Below are 26,090 nucleotides of genomic sequence, written 5' to 3' on the forward strand. Positions count from 1 at the left end.
CAATGAGAAGCCCGTGCACTGCAACGAAGAGTAGCCCCCACTCGCCGCCAACTAGAGAAAGCCTGTGAGCAGCAATGAAGACCCAGTGCAGCCAAAAATAAAATAAATTTATGAAAAAAAAATAACCCTCTCAAGTGACGTATCTCATCACGTAAATACGAGACCAAACAGTCACAGCAGAAAGCAAGCCCTAGAAGTTAAAGTTGCTCAAACGCAAAATATCAAAAGAAATATGCCCTTCCAGGCATTTCACTATTGATTATCCACAAGTAAGGGAGATATACAGTCAGTGCTGCCTGTTCAGCCTTTATTTTTATGAAGGCAAAGGTTAGAAGAATAAAGACTGCTATCAATTAAATATCATCTGAACTCTGAACTACTGAAGAAAAAGTCAGAGAGATGACTAACTGTAAACTTGGTTACTCCTTGACCCAACTGCAACCAAATCAGTTTAATCCCTAGTCTGAAGTCAGCCTCGATTTAGCAGTTGCTCAAGAAATTAGTTTAGTTCTTCGAATGACCTAAGAGCTCAATTCACAGCCCAGAATGAACCCAAACCTTCAGGTTCATTTATAAAACACTTCCTGTAGACCAAGTCCTGTGCTACATGGCATCTCATCACATTTAACCTCCCAAACAACTCTAAGTAGGTGTTATTGTCCATCTTTTTCAGATGTGGAGACCAAGCCACAGAAAGGGTAAGATTACTGAACTAACTGGTAGTGATGAGAGAAGCTAAACCAAGATCTATCCAACTCCAAAGACTATGTCCTTAAGCTCCTTTTAGCTGTATCTCTAACCAAGGCTTAAAACTTTATTGGACAAGTAAAGGCCACTATGCATCAGACTGGCCTTTGGACACGGGAAGACCACTCACTCTATGTAAAATAGCCCACAAACCACTACCACTCTCTTCCCTTATTCTACTTCTTTCTAGCATTTATCTCTGAAATCACATCTATTAATTTCACATTCATTTGCGCTTCTACTATATTCCAGGCACCATAGATATGGCAGTGAATTACACAGAGAACAATATTTGCCCTCACAGAGCTGACATTATTTATTTAACTTATTCCTGTCTGTCACCATACCAAAATATAATCTCCACAAGGGCAGGAACATTATCTGTCTCACTTACTTGCGTATTTCCAGCACCTAGAACAGCCTCTGGTACATGGGTACAACAGACAGCAATCTCTGTCAAAGAATTCTACCTGTGACATCCTCAGCAAAGGTATAGGAAACTGGTCAAAACAATTCACCAAACTGATTTTATTCCCACGCAGAGTTCCTTATAGTGCATTATCTTAGCGCTATACTACAAATGGCCATTAAATAAATCCTCTAGGAACAAAACAAACAGCAGTTTAGTTATCCTTAACAATTAATTTTTCTTAGCAAAAAAAAAAAAAAAGACCAGTAAAAGATAGCCACAGTACCATAGCAGGCAGTAAATGCATATGAGGAAAAAAAGGATTTTAAAATAGATTTTTATTTGCAAAAATAAAAATAAAACTAATCTGAATCGGGTTCCTTCTTCTTTCTTCTTGTCCCTTTTGAGGAAGTCCCAGATTCTGTTCTTCCTTTGCCATGCTCAGTTTGTTGTGCCATCCACTCTTTTTCTAGCTGTTTCAGCATGTCTGCAGTGAGGAGTCCTTGCTGCACCAATCTGGAAGCAAGGGATTTCTCTCCTGCACCAGGGCCAAGTGGTTCAGCAGCTTTACTCCCTAAAGTTTTGGTGCCGTGATTCCTTCTAGTTTGGCTCTTTACTGTTCCTGACAAACGGGACTGCCTTTCTGATGAGTTCTGCAAATTCAGCAGTTTATGTGCCTCTGAAATTTTAATCAGTTTGGTGATGTTATGTACACCATCTTGGATAATGCCATCTAATTGTTTCTGGAGATCTCGAACAAGGCTGGCATCTGGAAACATATCTATAAACCGGTAGCTGGAAAAAAAGACATATTACATTATAGGAACAGCTCTTACCGCAGTTGCTGGACTAATCTCAATGAAGTAACTACATCCTGACACTGACTCACTCCAAATATTCTGTTTTTGCAAACCTGTTTCCAGTGCCTTTGCTCAACCTTTATTTCGGCCAACACACCTAAGGAGATGTTGTTATGAGAGTCGGTCATTGCTCATATCTTAAATGATTCCAATATGCTCCCCTAGTGGGACATGCCCCTCTTTTGATAATCACTGATGTACAGCAGTACCTCTCAAATCACGATGTATACATGAGTCACCTCAGGATCCTGTTACGATGCAGAATGTGATTAAGCCTTGGGTGGGTCTGATATTCTCTATTTTTAACAAGCTCCCAGTAGGTAACAATGCTTTTGGTCCAGGGATCACCATTTGTGTCACAAGGATCTAAGGGACTTTCTCACCTACCTATCTTAACTAGAATTGTAAGAACTCCTTAAGTCATTTTTGGAATAGGTATAAACCAGGCTCAACTGGCTTAATGGACAAGAAACACAAAATAGAGCACCCTGCAAATATGTCCCTAATTTGAAAGTGCAAAAGACCATCATAAAACCTTTGATTCGCCCTATTACTTAAAAAATGAGAGCACATACAGGAAAAAATTGGTACCTTAGCCACAGGTAAAGATCCAAGACATCATGGACAGCTTCAAGATCCATGAGGTCTTTAATATTCTTAGGTGGAAGCAATGGCCATTTAATATATCGTCGTAACCATGAGAAGGTCAGGGGCTCATTCCTGCTATACTGCCTGGCAAACTGAGAGAAACAGAAGAAACGAATTTGGTAAAACAATCAGAATTCACTTCAGTCTGTGACCAGAAAAAAAAAAAAAAAAAAAAAACCAGCACAACAAAATGTTAACTGTGGCTATATCTCAATAGGCAGGCTGGTTTCTCTCCTTCTTTATACTTTTCTGTATTTTAGAGAACATTTAATATCTTATAAAGGTAATTTTTTTTAAAAAGAGATGATTTCCTTCTTTTTTCCAAAACCAGGGCAACAATATGTACATGAACTAGCTTTCCAGGGACTGTCTATTAACTTTTATGAACAATTAATGTTCTAAGTTCTAGGCAGACAGTACCCAAAGACTCTCATTCCTTCATGCAATAGTCCTATAGCTTCAAATATGAGCTTGTATTTTTTTTTTTTTTTTTTTTTTTGCGGTACGCGGGCCTCTCACTGTTGTGGCATCTCCCGTCGCGGAGCACAGGCTCCGGACGCGCAGGCTCAGCGGCCGTGGCTCACGGGCCCAGCCGCTCCGCGGCATGTGGAATCTTCCCGGACCAGGGCACGAACCCGTGTCCCCTGCATCGGCAGGCGGACTCAACCACTGCACCACTAGGGAAGCCCCTGAGCTTGTATTTTTTAATATCCTCACTTATTATAAAGAAACTCTTTGAGGTGGCTTTGTGCAAGGCTGGTCATGAGTCAATCAAACTAGTAAAGAGACTGCCTCTTTACTAGTTATATAGTTTTGGCCAAGTCACCACTGTGCTTCAGCTTCCTCATTACCATAAGACCACCATACCTCCTTCTTGAACCAGACGACACTCTTGGAGAATATGCCGCCTCCCAGACAATGCTAGGCATTATTATGCATCACAATATACTATAGGAGACAGAAATAAAACCATGCAAGAACTATCAAGCAGAAGTTTAAAATCTTTAGCTTCAAGGATAAGGTGATTTCAAATGGTTCATTTCCTAATTAGGGAAAATTATCTCTAAATACTTAACCTAAGCAAGGTCAATACTTTAGAGAGGCAGGGCAGTTTTCAAATAATTGTGGTTAAATAATGTTACAATTTTATTAATTTCAGTCTGGTGCATTCTGCTAGGTTTAATAAATGCCAAGTAGAACAGCCATGAAGAATGTAAATGTGACCTCACTAACTTACTAATAAGCAGGACATGCCAAGTTCTCTTATAAAGGCAGTGGCTTTAATATTTTTGGCCACAAACAACTAATGGAAGCCCAATATGTAAAAGAGCTAAGCACGGAGCTGCTCAGAGATGGGGAAGGAGAGAGGCCCATGCAGGAGCCATGGAACAGTTTCAAAACAGCTTCCTAAGGGGCATCAGGGACCATCAGTGGGATTGAACTCCTTTATACTTCAGTAATAATGGAGATCAAGAAAAAAGAAATATCTCTGGATTTCACATTTTAATCTGTAAACACAACACATAACAACTATTGACCTGCACTGATCCAGACTCCTTACTCCTTAGTAAGATGCTTCCGCTTTATTAGGGTAGCTGCTTGAAGGATGGTGTAAATGGGGTCAGGGCCATGGGCTCCGGCTCCATCCAGGCCAGTTTTTTAAGTTTAAGACTTTGTTCCATAAACTTCAACCTTATGCTAGTTAGCTCTCTCACAAATGCCAGCTCTAAGAAACAGAGAGCTGGTAATAGCTGGACACAGAACACCTCTGAGACACATTAAGGAAAAAAGAAAAAGGCAAGCTACAGACTAATTCACTGTAACATTTATGGGAAAGCACACCCACCAAACAAAAACTAGAATTTCTACTCATACAGGTATGTAGGCAAATGTAACGGAAAAGGTCTGCAAGGATACACAAAGCTGATAATAGCAGTTATGCCAGAGGACTGAGACTGAAGGTGGTAGCCCAATTTAACCTTCTCTAATGTTTTAATTTTGCTCACACAAAAAAAGTACTTATGTATTATTTATGTAATTTTAAAGTAATTTAAAACATAAGCTTATAAATAGATTTGGTAAGAACAGAGCTAGTATGCAGAAAGCTAACATCTATTAAGAAGATGGCAGTGGAACTACAGCAATGAATCAGGAAAAGATTCAAAGAGGAGACCTTTGGATTTAGTGGGGAGGGCGCTCCAAGCAGAAGCAAGAGGGAGAGCAAGGGCCCAGAGATGTGAGAGGACACGGCAGGAGACTGGAAGTTCAGCTTCTACTGCCTTTGCCTAGTCCCCCTGTTTGGGTGAATCTTGTGCTCAGAAGTTAGAGATTAGTATCCCTACCCAAATGAGTTAAAAGAAAAGAGGCTGGAACCTTGGCACCAAATTCACACAAGACAGCCATCCCTGGCCCAATGCCTGATAGTTAAGAAAACTGAATACTATTGCCACTACTGACCCCAAAGCCACTTCCCTTCCAAAACATATTACCCAACACTAATAAGGAAAAAGTATATCAGGCAAAGACCCCTTTCCTCGAAAAAACTGTTTAATTATTTTTGTTTTAGCTTCTTCAGAAAGGCTACCATATAAGCCCAAATACAAAGCAAGACTTCTCCTTCCCCCAAAAAATTATCTGTAAGAAAAAAGAGCTATTTTTATTTAAGTTCGTACACAGTATCTCATATTAAAGGGTACTCTCTTATTTCTTTATTTTGAATAACAAACTATTGTTTGGGGAAAATGCATCAACCTGAAACAACTCAAAATATCACAAAGATAAAGGCTTACCTGTAACAATGAAGAACAGACAAAAGGCTGCTTCTTGTTGATAGGGGCTGTGCAGAAAACATACCTCACTCGTAGACTTAATGGAATATGCTGGATCAACTCTGCAGAAAATTTAAAATCATCCATGTTGCAGACAAAATACTGCCCATCAACTTGTGAAAAGTCTACAAAAATATCCTGGGGGGAAAAATATATTAAATTACTGGACTACCTAGCTGGGCATGAATAAAGTACTCAAGTCTATAAATGACAATCACTTTAATCCATTAACAGACTTCCAGAAAGGCCTGCTTAATTCACTGCCTCCTCAAGCTAACAGACTTCCCCCATAGCCTTCCCGACCTGAAATACTCAGAAAATTCCTCAGGACAAAAGTCCCAAAAGATTTTGAGAGAAAGTTCCCTCTTTCAAGATAAACTTCATAAACAGCAACTTCACAAAAACAGACTATCCATTCATGTCCACAAGGTTAACCAGTAATTGTCTGACATACTGACCTGTTTAGAAAAGCGATGTAAGAGTTTCTACTTACAATGAGATTAGAAAGCGTTGTGTCAGGGAGATGGTAGGCAAACATTTCAATCTGTTCAGCAGTTGGATGAAGACCAGCTGCCTTTAGTAGAGAAAAAACAATCATAAGCTTATTTTTTTTTTAAGGATAAATTTTCTTAAGTTATTTCAAGATAAGTCCTATATTCAGGTTAAGCTATTGCCAAATGAGTTAAGGGACAAGAATTTAAGTAAACCCGAGAAAAGCATCATACTTTGCCATTTATTACCAACTGGGAAAGCTGACGAGATGATTTAGTAAAACTAATCAAGTATACCCATTGAGTAATTAATCTTTTGCTTCTATTTTAGTTATATTTCTAAAATCTATGAGGATCTGATAGGGTACCACAAATAGTTTCCGGGGTCCCAATTCTCTGCACTGAACAAAAACGAAAAAGGAAAACCCAATCACTTTAACCAGGGCAATAAAACTGACATACATACATAAAAGAGAAAATGTCTAAACTGGAGGTCAGCTATCTCTTTACCTGTATGTTTACAATGCTAAGAACTGCCCACAATAAGTATGAGCAAGAAAATAAGAGAGAAAAGGAATGGGAGAAAGAAAGAGGAAAGGAGGAGAGAGAGATGAGTCATAGGAGGGAGGCAGACGATGAACACAAGAAAGGAGCTACACAGGAGGGAGATGGGGGAGATCCATTATCAGCTGCACTCTTAACAAAAGCTACAGAAATGATTTCAACCACAGCTTTCCTCCAGGAACTTTTCCTTGCATTCTCTCATTTATATACCCTTTTACCTGGGTTCACTAAAGTCAGATGAGCCTTAATTAGTGAATTTTCCAGGCAAACTTTAGTTTGTAAGTTTGTTTAAAACATGTACACTTCTGCCTCATTAACTACACTAACCAAAATTTAACCCTGTCCTTACTGGTTCGAAGTTGTATAGCTTAATGCTATTTTTGCCCCCCACACAAAGGTTTCTTCTACTTCCAAGCTTCTGACAATTTTCAGTCTGCTGACATAGCTGTGTGCCCACCTGAAGCAACCGTGCCCCTATCCCCACCCACTGCTAGATTATAGGAAGAACTAAAGGAAAATCAGGTTTACTAAACTTGTTATATTATGGCTACATTTGTAAAATCTCAATCTTTCACTTGCATACCATTCTCTAACCAAGGGGTCTCTATTAGGCCTCTCAAAAGCAACAAAGCAGGGTTTTCTCTTCTTTCTTTCTTTCTTTATTTACTTATTTTATTTTTGGCTGCGTTGGTTCTTTGTTACTGCGCACGAGCTTTCTCTAGTTGCAGCAAGTGCGGGCTACTCTTTGCTGTGGTGCGCGGGCTTCTCATTGTGGTGGCTTCTCTTGCTGCAGAGCACGGGCTCTAGGCACGTAGGCTTCGGTAGTTGCGGCACGCAGGCTCAGAAGTTGTGGCTCACGGGCTCTACAGCGCAGGTTCAGTAGTTGTGGTGCACGGGCTTAGTTGCTCCGCGGCATGTGGGATCTTCCCGGACCAGGGCTCGAGCTCGTGACCCCTGCATTGGCAGGTGGATTCTTAACCACTGCACCACCAGGGAAGCCCAAAGCAGGGTTTTTTTGACATGATTTTCATGGCACAAAATTTTCTTTTGCTTATTTGTTTCCAGGTGTCTGAGGCAAAAGTCTGGAAAGTAAGTGAAGGAAGGAATGACTGTCCTCCACAGAGAAGTAGCAATTACTATGTTACACCTTACCTTTATAGGATCCACAGGCCTATTCAAAATTTCTTTTAATAAACTGAGGTCTTCTCGATTCATTGTTGTAACCTCTCCTTCTTTAAATTTTGAACTGAATCTACCAGCTCTGCCAGCAATCTGCAAGGCTTGAGAGGTGGTGATTGGTTCTATTTCTTTCTCTCCCTTTTCATTGATACTGGGCTTCATAAGGGAGTAAAAAATAATTCTTCTTATGCTCCTGAAACAGAAATACAAATGACCTCGCGGACTGCTGTCTGAAAAACCGTCCATCATTCGATTCATTACAGAAATGCTCACTCTAATTCTAGTTTAGGCCTACTTGCAATATTGCCCACTATTTACAAAGTAAGGTAAAAGGGTTTGTTGGTAATTCTTTTTCTTCCCTTTAAATAGCATTTTTAAACAACTGTGTACATTTACTAAAAATCATCATCAAATTATACACTTAAAATGGGTGAACCGTATAATATGTAAATTATACCTCAGTAAGGCTCTAGAAAATAACTTTTTTACACATCAACCATATAAAGCCTTCTTAGGCTACTTTTTTTTTTTTTTTTTTTTTTTGCGGTACACTGGCCTCTCACTGTTGTGGCCTCTCCCGTTGCGGAGCACAGGCTCCGGACGCGCAGGCTCAGCAGCCGCGGCTCACGAGCCCAGCTGCCCTGCAGCATGTGGGATCTTCCCAGACCAGGGCATGAACCCGCATCCCCTGCATCGGCAGGTGGACTCCCAACCACTGTGCCACCAGGGAAGCCCTCTTAGGCTACTTTTAAACATTGACTGCTGTTAATGGCTTTGAATAGTTCTTTCATGCATAAAGGTACAGTTGCATTCATTCCCCAGAGAGGAATACTCAGGCTTAATATTGTTAACCCCTAAAAATAGTGGCTGGACCTGCATGCCCAACAGGCACACACCCTTATTGACTGATACACTGAAAATAAAGTGAGGTAATGTAATAGGTTAGCAGTGGTAGGAAGCAGCACTCAAAAGTCCAAGTGTTATGTGATATTTTCATTTTATTCCCTCAACAGGTGTGAGCAAGATAAATCTCAGATCTATACTATAATATCCATTCTCCTAAATCAAAGTGTTTAGTCATTCTAATGCCAATTATAAGTTTTTAAATTTCCATGTAACCCACTGAATATCCATGATTATTAAAAACAGATTACTTACAAATTAAGTCCCATGCCAACTGCATCTGTAGCAACCAGGATTTTGCATGGATCATCAGGATCATTAAACTTTCTTGCTTGAGCAAGTTTGGTCCCTAAAACAGCAACAGTTTATGTTAGGTTAGTATTCTCAATCTTTTACTACATCACACTAAATATATCTTGGAAACCCTTACCTCCTACTCTCCATTTTTATGGATAAAACTCTTATTGTTTCAAATTTATTTCTTTACATTCTCAAGGAGCCAGTTACCCTTTATTTCCATTCCTTTAAGTATACCCACAAAGAGCAACACAATCCTCTTATCATTTCTGAGGACACTTATCAATAGATTTCTGGCAATATTTTAAGAATATTATCAAGTTCATATTTTAATGACATTTCTGTAAGAAAATCATCAGCTCAATATTTAAAAATAGTCTAATAATAGCAAGTAACAAGAGCTATGAATAATTAAAATACTTCTATCACCACAAAGATGACTAGAGAAATATTTATTTTATATGACCTATAATAAATTACACACCAAGCAACTTAATTCATATGTTTTACTGTGTTTTCTAGACATATCTCAACATAAATGGCAAAAACAAGAGATTTCATATCTTGTCACGATGAAAGCCAATAATTACCAGGTGGGAGACTGCCATATATAACAGCTGATTCCAATCCCCGAATTTCAATCTGTCGACTCACAGAATAAATATCATTCTTGCTAAAACAGACAATGCAGTCCCCAGGCCGAAGGTTGTCTAAAGATTCTAATGCGTGATCCAGCACAAAAATGGGGGTAAGCCTCTTATAGGTTCGAACCTACAATAAACGATATGATATTGTAAAATAACATACCTAACTCAGCTTCTTCTAATATTGTGAAAAACTCACAATCAAGAGTAGCTAGAAACTGATAAGTTCCAACTTTTTCAAGAGAAAATACAGAAGAACATTTATTTTGATATTATAAATGTTACCATCCATTCTCACTGGTATTTCTAAATTAACAAAATGTTAGAGGATTTCATAAATTTTCAAAGCACTTTCATATATATTTGATTTTTATGGCAACATGGTAATTTCAGAAAGGTTATTAAATATTATTTCCCTTTTATGAAAGAATAAAATAGAGTCTAATAAAAGATCAGGTCTGATGAGGATTTTTCCAGTTCTAGCCTTCTGTGATTTGCTTAAAAACACAAAGTGAATAACAGCAAAGCCAAGACTAGAACCCAGAATTTCTTCCACTACATTCCACTATCTCTCCCTGAAAGCTAAGCACAAAACTAAAGTAATGGACCAATTTAAAAATATTTCTTCATTTTATTATAGAAATCTGGTAAAGAAAACAAAAGTAGGATTAAATGGAAATGATTGCTTCCTACTCTAGGAATTTGAAAAAAGGTACAAACTATCTCTACCAATCAGATATATATCAAAGTCCCCAAAATCTGACACCTGAGACTTTGAAAATCACAAACTTTTGTTGGAGCCTCCAACGTGCAACATTCCTGATTTATTTAATTCTAAAGAGTTCTGTTTAAACTCCAAAAGGTTTTGTCAAGAAAAGATAAGGAATCTCCTTATACTTTTGGAGACTTAGGGTGTGACAGCCACGCAGTCAGAACTTTAGTTCATGAGGGTCAACCAACTATGTATGATCTAGTCAACTACGAGAAAATGAAGCTAATCTTTCAAGTTCTGATTTTGCCACCATCTGGGGCCTATGAAGCCACTGCCTGGGTACTCTGGGCTATTTGCTATGCCACCTTGAGAACAAAGTGTATAATCTAGTACCTCCACATCTTCCCCGGTTGTGTACATAAGCTCGGTAACCAGGTCAATAGCAGCAGATTCTCCACACAAATGGATTTCTTCAGCACAGAGTCCTGTTAAATGCAAAATTGGCGTTTCTTAAAATTTGAAAGATATAAAATCAAATATGCAATACTTTAAATACCAAAAATACTTTGTTTGCTTACCTATTGCTTTACAACTTTACCAAGTGTTTTCATATTATCTCTATGATTCTAACCTCAAAACAAAACCTTCTAGTAGGCAAAAATTATCACCACTCTTATAAATCTTGGGGTTTTTAAATTGCTTTGGCCAAGGTTTTGAGTCTACTAGAGGATGAAGCCAGCCTGAACTAGAACCTGCATTTTAATGGTTAATACTGAACATCAGTCCTATACTTTTTTTTTTTTCAAATTAGGCTCCATGGAATCACTGAGGTGCCTCAGAGGCTGGGGGCTGGTGGGTAGAAGAAACTCCAAGCTCCTTACCCCTGAGCATATCCACTTTCATCTATTTTATATTACAGGCTTTAGGGTATACTCTTTGTTTACAGAAAGAGTTTACCTATGTTTTTAAATTTGAAAACACTTGCCCTACAACATGCTGATCAAAAATTCACTCCAATATCAAGCAGGAGAAACGTTCATTCATGTCTATGGACCTCACTTCCAGGAGCCTATCCTAAAGAAGTAATAAAACGAATAAAAAGTTAATGCCTACAAAGATTTTTACTGCATCATTAATAATAGAGAAAAATGTTCGACTCTTTGGGACAAATTTCAACTGGTCTCCCACATCCACAGGTTTCACGTCTGCAGATTCAACCAACCGCGGATTGAACATATTCAATCCGCGGTTGGTTGAATTCATGGATGCAGAAGCCATCCAACTGTAAAGGATTTGAGCATCTGCAGATTTTGGTATCTGTGGGGGTCCAGGAACCAACATCCCACAAATACCAAAGAACGACTGTGTAGTACAGCTCTTCAATGGAGAACATGCAACATTAATATGTGGTATGAGGGCTTCCCTGGTGGCGCAGTGGTTGAGAGTCCACCTGCCGATGCAGGGGACACGGGTTTGTGCCCTGGTCTGGGAAGATCCCACATGCTGCGGAGCGGCTGGGCCCGTGAGCCATGGCCGCTGAGCCTGCGCGTCTGGAGCCTGTGCTCTGCAACAGGAGAGGCCACAACAGTGAAAGGCCCGCGTACCGCAAAAAAAAAAAAAAAGTGGTATAAAAAAAGTCTATGAAACAACAGAACTGAAAAAAAAGCAAGATAAAAATTATATATTCACAGAACACCATATACATAAGAAAAAAGACTGCCATGAAACACCAAAATGTTAATAGTGATTGTGTAAATATGGCAAGATTTGAACAGTTTAATTAAGTGATTATGCTAATTTTTTTATGATAGAAGAAATGGACTTCCCATTATTAGAACAATATTTAGAAAATTAAAGCTCACACTTAGCTGACTTTTTTTGTTTGATTTGTGCCAAGAGAGAATCTAGCTGGCTCTGTTTGGCAATGTCAAGCAGATAAATGCAGATAAATCCCAGTGCAGATCTCACAAAGCACAGGTTTTATAGCAATAAGACCACCAACCTAGTAGTGCTCTGGTCCAGGCCCATCCTCTGGCTGGATCTTTAATCATTTGAATTTCATCAATCACGGCCACTTCATCTTGAAATAAAAAGTTATCATAAGCAAGACAATCTACTTCAATAGTATTATAAACATACCACAATACCAAAATTCAAGCTTCCAATACCACCATAATCATCATCATTACTTATTAGGTGCTTCGTTTCTGGCAGGCTTGTTCTAAGTGCTTTACAACTCATTTAATCCTCACAACAAACCCATTAGGTAAGTACCATTATTACTTACATTTCCTTTTTTTTTTTAAATTAAAAAAAAATTGTCTTTGGCCACGCCGTGCAGCTTGTGGGATCTTAGTTCCCCAACCAGGGACTGAACCCACGCCTTCGGCAGTGAAAGTGAGGACTCCTAACCACTGGACCACCAGGGAATTCCCCTACATTTACATTTTACAGAAGAATAAACTGAGTCCCAGAGAAGTTAAGTCACTGGCCCTAGTGTAAGATTTAAAACTGTGAAATTCAAACCCAGACTGTCTCTACTGCACTGCCTCCCAAACTGAACAGGTTCAGTTGTCCTATTTTCTGCAATCTCAGAGGCAGCCTGGAGAATCTGCCTAACAAGAACACATCCACACAGCAGTTGAAGTAGCTCCTGGGACCAAGGAGTAGATAACCCTGCAGTAAAATGAAGCACCTCAGGAATCCAGACAGGTGTCAGGAGGAGAACTGGAGAAGAACGTGTAATTTACTGAGCTCCAGCTCTACTTATTCTTAGGGGTTTTAAAGCTTATTATTATGGTAAAAAAAATAGTGGCTGTTTTCTAATGCCAAAATGCTTCCAACCATATTACTTTATTCTTTTTAAGTCATATAAATTATATTTTAGTGTGCTTCCCAAAATACCAAGGAGTTGCAAGGAGCATATTTTTAAAAAAGGAAAAATGTAATGTGCCCACAATGACATCTAGCAAACAAAAGAAAGCTTATTTTATACTGAAAAACCATCAGATTAAAAATTACTAGCATATCTGAGCGTATACAAACAAGATTAGAAAAGAGGGCGCAGAAGAAGGAATTTTGATTCTTATGTGCTATTTTAATTTTTACAATGTATTACTTTTAGAATAAATGGATTTTTTTTGAAAACTATCCATTTACTCAGAAAGTTAAGATTATTAAAATGAAAAAAGCAGGCTACCCTGGTAGCGCAGTGGTTGAGAGTCCGCCTGCCGATGCAGGGGACACAGGTTCGTGCTCCGGTCCGGGAAGATCCCACATGCCGCGGAGCGGCTGGGCCCGTGAGCCATGGCTGCTGAGCCTGCGCGTCCGGAGCCTGTGCTCCGCAATGGGAGAAGGCCACAACAGTGAGAGGCCCGCGTACCGCAAAAAAAAAAAAAAAAGAAAAAAGCAAGCTACCAAAGAGTACATAATATATAATCCCTATTTTATTTAATATACACACCCACGATGCACACATAAGTATATGCATACACAATACAAACACAGTCTAGAAAATATACACCACAGGGTTAACACTTGTTGATTCTGGATGGGTGGAATTGGGAGATTTTTTTTTCCTTCTCTTTGCATTTATTTTTATGTTTTCTATAATGAAGAAATGATTGCCTATATAATAAGGAAAAGTTAATTTTCATTTAAAATACTTTCAAAACTACAGTACTTAAATAGAAGTTCTCTGTGGCACTATATGTAATAGTGAAAAACTTTAAACAACCTAAATATTCTTTAATAGACAAATGAATAATTTTAGTCATAATATGGAATACTACATAACAATTTAAATGAATAGATGTGATATATATTCACGATACATATATATGTAAACAAGACTAGATCTAAAAAATGTGTAAAATAAAAAGCAAATTGTGGAATAATAATGCAATATGATAATCATGTAAATATTTTAAAACACACAATCCACAGTATTGATAGGCAATACATTAACAGTGATACCAAAAAAAAAAAAAAAGGAAAGGTATATACCAAATATTTGATAGCAATTGGATCAAAAGAGGGGAGAGGAATTGAACTGGGGAGTGATACAAAGGAAAATTCATACTTATTAACATTTCAGTTCTTTTAAGAGAAAAAGGGAAAGAAATTCAAAAGCAAACATAACAGAAAGTTTGGCATTTTTAAGTAGTGGTAAGTCCTGGGTATCTGCTGTACTATTCTTTTCTTTGTCTCAATTTAAAAATTTTTTTCACAATAAAAAACACATTCCACATGTTCATCTGAATTTTAAAATAAAAATAGACTGAACCATACAGTTTTTAAAATGGTGTATACATACATGGAGTTGTAACACTGCACATCTCAACAGTACAAGCAACATGGGCAGCCTGTTTCCCATCTGGCTCTACTGTCACACGTTCTTCACCTGTTACCAAGTCACATGGCACACCCTAAGATGACAAAAAGAAAACTGCAATTATTTCCACCTTGAAAACAATAGCAAAAAGAAGTTTTGGATGTTTAATAGAGTATTCTCTCCATTATGTCAAGTTTATTTGTCTAATAGTTGAAACAAAATATTCCCAATCCTTTAAAAAAATTTTTAGTAAGAAAATAAAAGCCACTCTCTTTTATAACCTATGTAAACTTGGAAACATCTCAAATCAGCTAAATTCTCAGGTAACAAAAGCATGAGAAATTGCAACAGTTTCACTTTTTACCTCTGTACTATTTCAACAGTTTCTGTACCATTTTAGTTTATTAAAATGAAATTGTTTCTATGTTCAAGAAGAATATTATAAATAAAATTTAAGAATATAAAGACCTCCTAATATATTTCTTTGAGAAGGACCAACATCAATGCTATGGTGTATTAGAGTTACCAACCACCCCTGTCCACTCAGGACTGAGGGGTTCCCCAGGATGAAGAACATTTGGTGCTAAATGAGGGAAATTCCAGGCAAAGTGGAATAGCTGGTCTCCACAGTGGCCTGAAACTAATGAGGAAACATCAGACATATCCAAACTGAGTGACAACTTACAACACAACTGACCTGTAGTCTTTCAAAAGGTAAAGGTTATGAAAGACAAAGAAAGACTGAGGAATTGTCCCAGATTAATGGAAACTAGAGACATGACAATAAAACACAGCGGGAGACCCTGAACAGAATGCTGGGGTGGGGGGGGATGGGGAAATGGAGTGGTGGCAGTGTTATAGGACAATTGGCAAAATTTGAATATGGACTGTGGACTAAGTTATGGTATTCTATCGATATTAAATGTCCTACTTTAGATGAATATCCTGAGGTTATGTAAAAGAAAGTCTTTGTTCTGTGGAAATACTTTAAGTATTTATGAATAAGGAGGTATTATGTATGCAAATTACACAAATTATTCAGAACATAATAAAAGAGAATGCAAATCACCTACCAAAGCGGGTTAATCTTTCATTATAAAGTCATAATAAAACAATGAGCTAAAATGTGGCCCCTTTACTGAAATGATGCCTCAGACCACAGGGCATTCAGTCCTTTTCTCAGTCTTTATCGTTCGTTCTAGTGGACAGCATCAAAGGTCTAATCTTACAAAAAGGTAAATTGAATACAACAGCGTAGGTGGGTAACTCTGAGGAGACAAAGAAGGGGTTCAGAGGGCGTTTCATCTATATCAATATGTTTTCTTTTTTTTTGGCTGTGCCACGTGGCTTACAGGATCTTAGTTCCCCGACCAGGGATTGAACCCGGGCCCTCCACAGTGAAAGCACCGAGTCCTGACCACTGGACCGCCAGGGAATTCCCCAATAATATTTTATTTCTTAAAAAAAGTTAAAAAAAAAACAGTATGGCAAAATATTAGAATCTGATGGGAGTTGGGTAGTGGACTCAGGTTATCTGAATGTTATTCCCTGCATTTCTCTGTATATGTAAAATATTCTGTAATATTGTATTTCACTCATTCTAATACACGTTCTTTCACATTTTAGTATCTCTGAAACCAGGATACCTCTTAACAATGGATGGCATGTCAGAATTCACTCGGCAGCATCATCTTCTTTCTCAGTTTTACATAAAATAACAGTACATCTTACACTTGATGGTTTGTTAGATGCAATGCAATATGGCACTTTTTGTTAACAGTAAATTACTACATACGCCCTCCCCCTCTACCCCCTTCACTCTACTCTCCCCCAAATTAACAAGAAAAAGAGAGAATATTTGGTAATATACTAACAGCAGCATTACTCTTTTCGAAGATCTCATGTGCCAGTAATTTTAAAGGGCCACAATATACTCCAGATTTTGCTGACAAGTATTTCTGGATTGCATGATAAGTCTTTCCACTGTTGGTGGGACCTGAATGGAATATTATCTTCCGCTGTAAGACTCTGGCTTCTGGGTACCTAAAACATGAGTAGGTAAACAGCTTAATTCCATTAACCTCAAAATCCTGGCAAAGGTATTAAATGAAAAAAATTCCAAGGAAACATCCTCTTAACATTCATAGGATAGCATCTTTGAAAAATTAAATGATGAGTTTCATATCCACACTGAAATGACCACTTTCCAAGAATAGCATTTACTAATTAGAGGACAGAAAAATCCAAATGCAAATTAATTTATTGGATATTCTTTCCACTGCACAAATCCCCTTCCCCAAGAGTTACCTAAAATAAGTTTAAACTGCTAACAGCCCCAGAGATTTGTCCACATTATTTCCATAGCTCTACATATGCCCTATAAATAAATATTCCTAGGCTTCTGAATTTCAGCATATACAATAAAATGACTGAGTCTTCTGCTTCTGGCCATGAGCACTTGCCCTCTCACCATAAACAAGTACAAAACTGGACAAAATATATACAGCAGCTGCCTGGGGACATGGACAGGAGGCAGTGCAGGACTACAAGCCCCAAAAGAAAGGAACACTTTAGATGAGCCCTGCTGTACCCCAGTAGGGCATAGGGAGGTGGAACCCAAGCAAGGTAAAATAGTCCCACTGAGCTGAGCAGTAGAGATCAAGTTCAAAGCTGCTGAAGCAGCAGGAATTTGAAAGCCAGAGTGTGAAAGAGAAAAAAGGGTGTAATAGAGGGGAAGCCTTGAAGTCTGTGCGGGAGCTCCTTGGGTCCTTGGCCAAGGGCTGGGCTGAGCATGTACAGGGCCTAACAGAGGACAGCTTGCTAAGAGTTTGAGTGGAAAGTCTCAAAGAGGTGGCAAAGTGCTAGGAGATGCTGGAGTTCCACCCACAGTGGTGGTGGAGAGAGCTCATTAATAGCGTATTCAGCTGAGACACCAGAAAGGCCACACCTGAATTGTAAGGATGACACCCTAAAGGGCTACTCTAGATCTGCCCTAATAAAACCTTAAACCAAACTTGATTAGGATTCAAGGGGAGATACCAGTTAACTGCCTGCCAAAACTGCCCACTTTTCTAGAGAAAACAAAACAATCTAGACGACTTATGATTTATCATCATCCAGCATACAATAAAAATATATAATGATCACTAATTTTCCAAGATTAGGGACTGAAAATTTCCAATCCACAAATAAAGAAACTAACCAGTTAGGTGGTATTCTTAGGTCACTGATTTTACGTAGATCATCCTTACATTCCAACACAGGAAATATCTGTTTTGCATGTCTCAAGAAAAATGGAAATAAATCATCCACGTGAGCTGGAAGATAAAACTTTGCATTAATATGTGCAATCTAAATGTTATCCATAACTGAACTGAATGAGAACTTTACTCTTAGTGAGCTAAATTAAGGGGACATTGCCAGAATAAAAAGAAAAACCCTAAAAAAAGGAACTCTATCCTTCCCTGAGATCCTGCTTTGTCTCACATTTTTCTCCTTATTTCATTTATATTTTCCAGGAAAACAGAAAATTGGCTTTCAACAACCATGTTCCACTTCTTCTATGCAAACAGGTAAAGATCAGCATTGATGAAAGTTAAGTGAAAAACAAAGAACCTGGGGGAATTCCCTGGCAGTCCAGTGGTTAGGACTCAGCACCTCATCGCCAGGGGGCCCCAGGCTCGATCCCTGGTTGGGGAACTAGGATCCACAAGTGGCATGGTACGGCCAAAACAAACAAAAAAACAAACAACAACAAAAACCAAAGGACCTGGGAATATACATTAGAGAGAAGGCCTGTGGTTACTGAAGAGAAACACAGGTGCAAGTATTTCTTAAACTACAGAGACCACTTAGAGACAAAACATGAAAGTGAACTGACTCCTCAGCAAGAAGTCTCCACACCTTAGTGGCTCTGATGAGGGTGGGGCTGTGTCCAATTCTGCTTTGTGTCCAGGTTCTACTTCAGTGCCTGGCCCAGGGCAAAAGTCTAATAGTCAAATACTTAAAAATATAACCAAAGCCAAACTGCCCATGGGAACAAAATAATGATGTTCCTACATTTTTATCTTTTATAGCAAGAGCTTTGTCCTAATATGAGAGAGAAACAAGCCAGTGGCAGAAACAAATGGAATCTGTTATATATTAATTCTGTCTTGTGTGAGAGTTTATTTCACTGTAGCCTATATTACTACATAGTGAAGAGCAGATAATGACAGATGAAGACCCCAGTCTTACTCCAGCCTAAGACATACGGGTGATTTAATAACCAGTTCAGAGACCCACTATAAAAGCAAAAGGACCTAGAAGGCCTCCTATGAAAGCACTGAATTATTTGCAGAGGATATTAACAGGGCTTATTCTAAAGCAAATACACCCTAACCAGAGAAATAAACATAGGAAGAAATAAAAAGTATGCTCAACAGGATTTTAAAAAGTCTCTAAACACTTGCCTGCACTGAAGCAAATATCATTCAAAATAATGTGAATGTCCACATCCAGGGAATGAGACTGCATGATATAATTTCTAAAGCTTATGAAAGCTTGGTGGAAGAGACGAGCTGTGGGAAACACAAAATCAAAATAGGTAAGACTTAGTTTTCATTTAAATTCTCATTTTAAAAAATACATATACACGTCACACCTAACTCATCAAAGTGTCTTTTTCTTTTCTTGTAGTACAGCTGGTTTGTTATGATCTGGGCTAAAACTGATATTCTAGTAGAGCATGAAGGAAAGCTGAACACACAGCTCCCTTGCTGTGTGTCTGGCTCCCCAGGTGCATCCTGCCGATCTCCTGCCTAGAGAGAAGGAAAAGTCAGGGACATTCTCTAGATTACAACTATGTATTAATACGTATGTCCAGGCCACATTAGGTCCCACACAATAATGACAAAGCTGTAATCTAAGCAGTAATAAGATGTCTCTAATGGAAATCTTATTAGCCTTACCATCGAGTCCATAATCAGCACTCAGTTTCTGAATTTCTTTTCTCTTGTAAAACTTATCTAAGATCTTCTTTACTTCATCTGGAAGAAAGATATACAAATTTAACATATGTTTAACATTTGTTTTCCAGATAGAGAAATGCCCAAAGAGCAAAAGAAACCTGAAATCGTAACACTCAAGGCAGCAGTCTACTGAGTGTTGCAAGAACTTGAAGGTTTTAGTTGATCACAAACTCTTTATAGTTTAATAGTGTCTAGAAAAAGTATAAAGTCAAACAATGCAATATTCCTGTAATACTGCAGAAGACTAAGCAAGGTGCTACAGGATTAGCATCACCCCTAGCCTCCATCAGACCACTTTCAGATAACCGTGTTGTTTTGTTTACTTACAACCATTCTGAACATCAAATAGTGAGCAGCTAAAGGTTATCTAGAAAGATAACCCATACTGTGAGGGCCAGATCATTATGCTTTCATGTGAATGACTAAAGGAGCCAGGGATGATCTTTAGCTTGAAGATGATTTTAGGGAGAACAGACTATACATATTTTTTTCTAGATGGCATAACTAAAGTCAGTGGGAAGTGAAGGAAACAGATACCAGTGTAATTTATACAAGAATCTCCTAATAATTAGAACAGGGAAAAAAGGGGTTGTCTCACAAAAGTGCCAGCTCGTTGTCACTGAAAAGTACTCAAGCAAGGCTTAGATAACTGTATTTCAAGGGTGACAGCAGAGAAATTACTGTGCTATAGTGGAGGTTGAATTAGATACCTGCTGAAATAACATGCCACTATGAGTCCCTAATTTTACAGGTGAAAATACTTTAATCAAGCTGAGATTGTATTAACATTGCACATGTTAAAACACTACTGCATTATTCTGTAGAGATAAACATTTTACTAATCCAGCCATACACTCTACATTTCTGGGAAGGCGGGCCAAAACTGATACAGTCTTTGCTCATGAAACACAAAAAGGCCAGGTGGCCTGTATTTTTGCCTCCCACCAGAGTACCAACTGCATTTTCATCCAACCACAACACACACACAACACTCACTGAAGAAATTAAGCCTGAATAAAGCATCTCATTTTGCAGAATGAGGGAATTTCAAAGTCATTGGTTTAGCCATTAGGTTTGCCCACAACTAAATGTAAGATGCACAGAAATATATCTACTATCACAGGCAGCTATCCTGATATTTCTGGGTTTCTCTTATTTTGTACCCAGTGGGTGCAACAGTTTCTTTACAACAGTGGAAAAATCAGTGACAAAAAAGGCACATGCAATTGCTTGGGGAAATTCTGCTGACCTATAAACTCAATACAAACTGAAGACATCACATTTATTAGAATTAATCCATTTTCTGTAACTAATACTCCAGTGTTATGCAAGAATTATGATGCTTCACTCAATTGAAAATGCTTCAGAAATATGAGATTTCTCATGCTAAGTGAAAGAAACTAGTCAGGAAGGCCCACGTATTGTATACTATTTATATGAAAGGTCCAAACAGAAAGAGAATGTGGATTAGTGGTTGCCACGGGCTGGACAGAGGGGAGTGGGAGCTAGGGGAATGGGGAGTCACTGTTTCTGGGTATGGGATTTCTTTTGGGGGTGATGGAAATGTTCTAAAATTAGATTATGGTGATAGTTTCACAACCCTGAAAATACACCATTTAATTACACACTTTAAATGGATAACCTGTACAGTATATAAATCATACTGTACAGCTGTTTTAAAAAATGAATACTACCCACATACTAAAAGTGAAGTTTCTCTGTATCAATACTTTCTTTTATCTAAAATTTAAAAGATAACTGCAAAAATATTAACCCAATGGAAACAGCACGGAAAAAAATTTAATCTACTACAGAAGTATATGGAAACATAGTTTTGTTTTTCATAAAAATTAAGCTTTAACCGTCTCGTTCTTTTTTAAAATCATTCATTCATTTATTCACTTATGGCTGCGTTGGGTCTTCAGTGCTGCGTGCGGGCTTTCACTAGTTGTGGTGAGCGGGGGGCTACTCTTCGTTGCGGTGCGCGGGCTTCTCGTTGTGGTGGCTTCTCTTGTTGCAGAGCATGGGCTCTAGGTGCGCAGGCTTCAATAGTTGTGGCACACGGGCTCAGCAGTTGTAGCTTGCGGGCTCTAGAGCACAGGCTCAGTAGTCGTGGCACACGGGCTTAGCTGCTCCGCAGCACGTGGGACCTTTCCAGACCAGGGCTTGAACCCATGTCCCCTGCACTGGCAGGCAGGTTCTTAACCACTGCGCCACCAGGGAAGTCCCTGTCTCATTGTTCTTAACAGAATGACCTGATTTGAGGATCACAGTTACTTCTCATTTAAATTAACAGTGATTAAAGGAGACTCTCTAGATTTCAGCCACAGTAGAAATGACTCAGTACTACAACTTTTAACCAGTTAATAGCTTTCTTCCAGCTTCCTACAATGGGAGTTTGGGATTTAATAACAGGTTCTCTTCTAAAATGTAAATGTACCTCACATGAGTCTTTACACAAAAATGATCCACTTTACTCACTCCACGTACATCTCGATGAAGAACGAAGTAGCTACTACTAATGGTTGGGACTGCTTAAACCTTATGATTTACCCATTTTGTTAAAATGTTTTAATTCGCTTGTTCCACTGTACTTATCAGTAATTAACTAGAAGCCCATTACTTAATACATCAAAGCTCTATGATCACTTGAGGGTTGGAGAAGCAGGTGGAAAGGTACAAAACTCAACCTCTTCAAAACAGAACTAGAAACACCAAAGTCACAGTGGAAACACAGGGGGGAAGAAGTGATCAGAATAGATCAGAACATCTCTAGGATCCAAAAAGGAAAGGGAGAATCAATCCTGAAGAGACTGTACCAAAGACCACCTAGTAGTGGCATTTAGCTTCGACCCCTTTAATATTACAACTAGTATTACCACTCTTGTTGAATATGAAGAAGCACTGAAATATTGTTCTAGTAGTGGTTGAACTCATGATGAACCTTTTGTATCATCACAAAGGGAATTATAAACAATAGTACTAGATTTACTGAAACTGTCCCTATTGCAGCAGACAGTTGCATTAGGCCAAATGCCTCCGACCCTTCTGCATCTCTCTCAGATGATGTGAGAGATGACTATTCCCTACACCCTCAAATGTATCTGTACCTGATACACCTACATCAAATTACAATGACTTCGTTAGGCCTCTGTTCTTTCTTAAGGTTCCCCTTGTAACCAACAGCATGATTCTCATCCAGGAAGCTAGCTCTGCTCTGGGCAGAAAAGTGTTGCCTAATACCCTATGCAGAAACTGTCTCCATAATCTTGACCCCCTTAGCATTACACTGTAATTCTGTACTTCATGAGTGATTCGCCAGAACTTACCAATCCAGGTGTTTTGACAAGCAAGCTTCCCCCAAAACTCTGACTCCAGTTCACTTTACTAATATGGAGCTGAGTGGCTTCAACCCTACGAATCCAAGCTCCAATCTGCATCTACCCATCTAGCACTACTAGCATCTATGAGGAAACTACCACACCCTGTCTCAGTTAATCTGATACCTTCCCTAGGAGTCACAACTGCTAAGAAAATTCACCATGAGTAGTATTTGTTGTTGTCACGTCCTGTAAACATACCAGTGATCAATCAAAAATCAGAAAGAGATCATGTGAGGTGCATCAATCACCCATGGTCAGCCAGGGCTCACCTAGCTTACCTCAGTGCCTGGGTGCTACCTTCCTCCTTCACTGCTCCACCTGAAACCACCCAAAACTTCCAGCTTAGTCAGTTGTCCAAGAAAGGGGAGGGCCACTCTGCCATCAAAGGTAGCTGCACTTCATTGTTAGAACTTCCAAACACTTAAAAATTCTTCACAGTGCCCAAAAGATTTCAAAACACTAATCTGGTGGGACCAGCTGATCATGAGTAAAAATACATCCAAGGAATTTTACACCAGCTATTAACAACCTAAAGAAAGAGAGGCTTAGAACCTTTATTTATATGATAACCCCAAAATAAGTATTTTGTTAAATCCTCACATCAACCTATGCTATATAGTTGGGATAGATTATTTGGGCTCCTAGGGTAATAGTTTTCCCAGTTTCCACACATCACAGATTCTACTGCAGGGTAATTCCATTTTTTAAATAGCAAATTTTTAGTACAAGTGATACTAGTTTACATTTGTTCACCCCTTTACACTTTTCAAAGTGCTTTGCCCAACACGTTATCATGACTTTCGCAATCCCGAGATGTAAGCAAAGAAAATATTATTCTCATTTTACCATTTGGTAAATGGAGAAAAGGTAAGTAAACTGTAAATCGGGCCAGTCACTTAAGTGCTGTAATGACTATCACAAATATGCACCATCTTTCTACTTGTAGTCAATCGTGTTCACATGGCTAAATGTGTTACAATCAACCAGAAAAAATACACATATACATATAATATATATACATATACTTATATACATATATGTATGTGTTACAATCAACCAGAAAAGTAAATATATATTATATATATGTTTACATAATATATAAGTATATGTATGTGCTACTGCATGACTAGATAAGTATCTGTCAGGGGTAAAGACTGTCTACTTCATAAGAGTTACTGGAAAGATTAAATGGGTCACATGCTTAAAACAGTACCTATCTCTAGCAAACACTGAGTATTAGCCATTGTTATTTTTAGAAAAAGAAGAAGAAGATGGAATTACAGATGTATTCTAGGCAGAAGGAGTAGCATGTGTAAAAGCCCTGGAGCACAAGTGCACATTTCATCAGTTTGACTGAAACAAGGAGAGTGGCGCGCAACAACGCTTCTCCAACAGGTACCCACGCCAGATCAGGCAGGGATTGAGGACCCTTTTAAACTGGGAACAATGGAAAAACACTTAACAATGTTTTGCAAGGGAGCGATAGGATTAGATCTTGCCACTTGCTGATGCTAAGCGATTCCTTTCTCTCTGGAGCCCCGGATGACCAGGGAACCTACCACCTTCCGTGAGCACACCCTTATGTTCTACCTTGTACTACAGCTGACCATCCATATGTCCTTCCTCCCCATGAGACTGTAAGTTTCTGGAGCGGAAGAGATCTGGATGTGAGTCTGGTTCCCCTTGGCAACCACCATACTGCCTAACACAGTGTCTGGTTTGCGTAGGTACCCGGTCAATGACAAAAACTCCTGAAAGAAATCTTCCTCTGGCTTTTCAATGCCCCACTCCCTTGTCCCTTCTCGGAGCAATAGTTCTGGGTAGCGGGGGAGGAGAAGGAGTACGCTAGAAATCAGTCGTCCACCTAAAGACTCAAAAAGGTGAATCGTCCCATCACAAGAGGGCTTAAACCATTCACAGGACAACAGTGAAAAGGAGAAGGCCATTTCTGGAGCAGCACATCAAAGGATCAATCAGACACAGTCCCAAGCCTTGAAGGGCTCACACGCCAGTAAAGGAGGCAGACACTGACAGGCACGATGACAACGCTCAAGGGGACCTCAGGTCTCCAGGGGAAGGGCGGTGGGGGGCGGGGGTAAGCTTCTTCGCGGGCCCTGGAACACCACCCGCGCCGCCCTCGCCAGCTCCTGCACTCACTCTTGTCCAGAGGGCGGGTTAGCTCGGCCCCGACATCGCCGTCCGCGCTGCGGCCCTGCGGTTTCACAGTCAGCGGCACGAACAAGGACGTGTTCGGAGCTTTGGAGCCTCCTGAGGCAGAGGAAGAGGCGCAGGCAACGGCAGGAACGCGCCCCAGAGTCCCAGGAAAGGGCCCAGCGTGGGCGCGAAGGGCAGAGCAGACGGCTGCTCGGGGGCCAGGCTGGCGCCCCGGGGGAAGCCGGGCCCACAACAGGGTACACCGGGGGAAGGACATTGAGACCGCAGACTCGAGAGGAGGCTGGCTGGAGCAGCCTGCGGACACGGCGGCGGGCAGTGACGCACAGCGCCAGTGCCTACAGCCCGCAAAGACCCAGAACAGCGGAGCTGCCCAGGAAGACGCCCGATCAATAAGGAAAAAGTGGTGCCGGAGATTGCTCGTAAAGGGGAGGAAAAGCTTAGAAGCGAAAATCACAGAAGATAAGTGCTTGTAAGTCCTTGTTCTCTCTCTCTTTTTTATTGGAGATTGAAGCCAGCTTTCTTTAAAAAAATAATCTGGCACCTTCGGGGATGTCACAGATGAGAGGCGCGGCCTGCGAGGTGTGTCACATGACGCAAGCTGGCCCTGCGGGTAAGTGTTCGGAAGCACGTGTGCAGTGCGGCCAAGCCCTGTGCGTGCGACTGGTGGAGACGCAAGTCTCTAGGTTGTGGCGCGAGCGTGGCTTGCGGACTCGAAGCTTTGAAGAGCATTTCCCAAAAGTTCCTTAGATTATAAACTTTCGTTTCCTGATGGAAGGCGTTAGAGAACATAACTTGATCTGCCCTTCAGGACCGTTATTAAGGAATTTTGTTCCACAGGTTCTTAGGTAAACCCCTTGAATGACGTGTGTAGGTACTTATACTTTAATGTGAGCAGTTTGTATACATCA

At 39.6% G+C, this 26,090-nt stretch overlaps 1 protein-coding gene across 1 annotated transcript; it reads right to left on the bottom strand.

Annotated features, from left to right (window-relative positions):
• Window positions 1-1,477: 1,477 nt before the first annotated feature.
• SUPV3L1 (Suv3 like RNA helicase) lies at window positions 1,478-25,629 on the bottom strand. Its single transcript, XM_081252623.1, has 15 exons — window positions 25,165-25,629; window positions 19,565-19,642; window positions 19,067-19,174; window positions 17,818-17,932; window positions 16,490-16,658; window positions 14,598-14,709; window positions 12,285-12,362; window positions 10,676-10,767; window positions 9,517-9,697; window positions 8,885-8,978; window positions 7,700-7,919; window positions 5,986-6,066; window positions 5,454-5,630; window positions 2,608-2,756; window positions 1,478-1,951 (listed from the first exon to the last, which is right to left on the bottom strand). The coding sequence occupies exons 1-15, from the start codon at window positions 25,436-25,438 to the stop codon at window positions 1,519-1,521; spliced, it is 2,361 nt and encodes a 786-aa protein (XP_081108749.1). The 5' UTR covers window positions 25,439-25,629; the 3' UTR covers window positions 1,478-1,518.
• Between the last annotated feature and the right edge of the window lie 461 nt (window positions 25,630-26,090).

This window comes from Mesoplodon bidens (genome assembly GCF_964165515.1).
Source record: "Mesoplodon bidens genome assembly, chromosome: 1".
NCBI lineage: Eukaryota > Metazoa > Chordata > Mammalia > Artiodactyla > Ziphiidae > Mesoplodon > Mesoplodon bidens.

Coding starts and splice junctions, on each gene's coding strand:
- SUPV3L1 (XM_081252623.1), bottom strand. CDS start 25,438: ATGTCCTTCCCCCGGTGTACCCTGTTGTGGGCCCGGCTTCCCCCGGGG. Junction 12,363..14,597: donor GTGCAGTGTTACAACTCCAT/GTATGTATACAC, acceptor TTTTATTTCAAG/ATGAAGTGGCCGTGATTGAT. Junction 5,631..5,985: donor CAACGCTTTCTAATCTCATT/GTAAGTAGAAAC, acceptor TTTTCCCCCCAG/GATATTTTTGTAGACTTTTC.